The sequence below is a fragment of the Condylura cristata genome, unplaced genomic scaffold (assembly GCF_000260355.1).
Source record: "Condylura cristata isolate star-nosed mole 26May11 unplaced genomic scaffold, ConCri1.0 scaffold00255, whole genome shotgun sequence".
NCBI classification, from domain to species: domain Eukaryota; kingdom Metazoa; phylum Chordata; class Mammalia; order Eulipotyphla; family Talpidae; genus Condylura; species Condylura cristata.
In genome coordinates, this window is record NW_004567356.1 from 9,913 (window position 1) to 11,438 (window position 1,526).

At 75.8% G+C, this 1,526-nt stretch overlaps 1 protein-coding gene across 1 annotated transcript in view; it reads left to right on the top strand.

Annotated features, from left to right (window-relative positions):
- Positions 1-619, top strand: part of ITFG3 (integrin alpha FG-GAP repeat containing 3) — an 8,292-nt gene extending 7,673 nt beyond the window's left edge. The window contains exons 6-7 of the mRNA XM_012734970.1: positions 7-176; positions 246-619. Of these exons, the coding sequence (XP_012590424.1) occupies positions 7-176; positions 246-457 (382 nt within the window). The 3' untranslated portion in view covers positions 458-619. The remainder of the gene's footprint in view (positions 1-6; positions 177-245) is intronic.
- The last annotated feature ends 907 nt before the right edge of the window (positions 620-1,526 follow it).

Below are 1,526 nucleotides of genomic sequence, written 5' to 3' on the forward strand. Positions count from 1 at the left end.
GCGGGAGGGGTCACGGCAGAGCAGGGTCGGGCCGGGACCCCGAGGCGGGCGGCCTCACCCGCGCTGCCCCCAGGACCAGAGTGGCCCCAGGCACACGCTGTACCTGTTCCACCCCACCCTGCCGGGCGTCCTGCTGGAGCTGACCAACGTCTCCGCCCCCATCGCCGCCTCCCACGGTGAGTGGGCCCGCGGGCCGCGCCCCTGGGCGTCCCCCGGCCCGAGCCCTGACGACCGTGTCCCCGCAGTGGGCCTGTTTGAGACCAGCCGCCACGCTGCCTGTGTCATCCTCACGGGCCCGGCCGGGCTGGACGCGCCCGGCCCGGTCTCCGTGGCCAAGCACACGGTGCGGGACCTCGTGATGGCCGGCAGGGTGGTGCGCACCGCGCCGGGCGGCCGCGACAGCGACCAGGCCGCCAGAGACCGCCTGCTGCGCCTGCGCTACCGGGCCGAGGCCTGAGCCGCCGCCGCGGCCTCTGCTGGCCCCTCCCGGCCTGTCCGGCCCGGCCCTGCTCCCCGGTGCTCAGTGGTGCCCGCCAAAAGCGGACCCACCTCGTGCCTTGCCGGCCCACCCCAGGTCAGCAGCGCGCCCAGAGTAAAGCGTCTGCGCTGAGAAGCCCGAGCTGTCTCCTGTCCTCCGTCCGCCGGTCTGCGCGCGGCCCGGGCGGGGGGGAGCTGCGGCTCTCGGCTCGTGGCCACCCACGCAGCCACAGCCTCAGGGCAGAGCCCCCGCAGCCCGGGCGCAGGGGTCACAGTGCCGTCCCGTGGCCGCCCCCGGCAGCAGGCTCCGGCTCTCGGGGCACCTGGCCGGCCCGCGGGTCGGGCGGTGGGTTGGGCACTGCTGTGCCCGGGGCAGGGCTGCCCAGCCCCGGAGGCCCCTCCCCGGGGCTCCCTGGACTCGGCTTCTTCACACTCCACTGGTCCCCCAATGTCCAGCCCTGAGGCCTGGACCTGCTCTGCTGCAGACCCCACCTGGACGCCTCCTCTTGCCGGCACCCCACAGGCGCCCCACAGCAAGCACCAGGATAGCCCTGGGCGGCAGGGTGGGGCCAGGAAGGCGTCTTGCTGAGGCTGCGCCCTACAGAGCCACCCCGGCCCGGCCCTGACCGCGCCGCCCGCGGGCCCCAGCGGCAGGCGTCTGCACCCCGACTGAGCTCATGGTGCCTTTTGGGGCTCCCCAGGCACTGGTCACTTGCCGCCCGCTGGCAGGACGCCTGTGGGCTGCCCAGGCCCTGGAAGTCACCATGTCCAATGGCTGGGTCTGACCCCCCTCGGGCGAGGTGCTGCCCGGAGGTACCCGAGTTCTGGGGGCGGGGCGGGGCGGGGAGATGGAGCCCCAGAGCACTGCCCTGCGCACAGGGCGGCCATGCTGGGGCCTGAGCGCCAGCAGTTGGGCAGGGGAGGCCCGCCGCTCCCGCCGGGCCTCCAGCAGACCCCCGCGCTGGCGGGAAGGCGTGGATGGGACGCACCGGGGGATGCGAGGTGCCCTGGGCCGGTCGCGTGGCCCCTGCTGACCCCGCCCCTCTCGG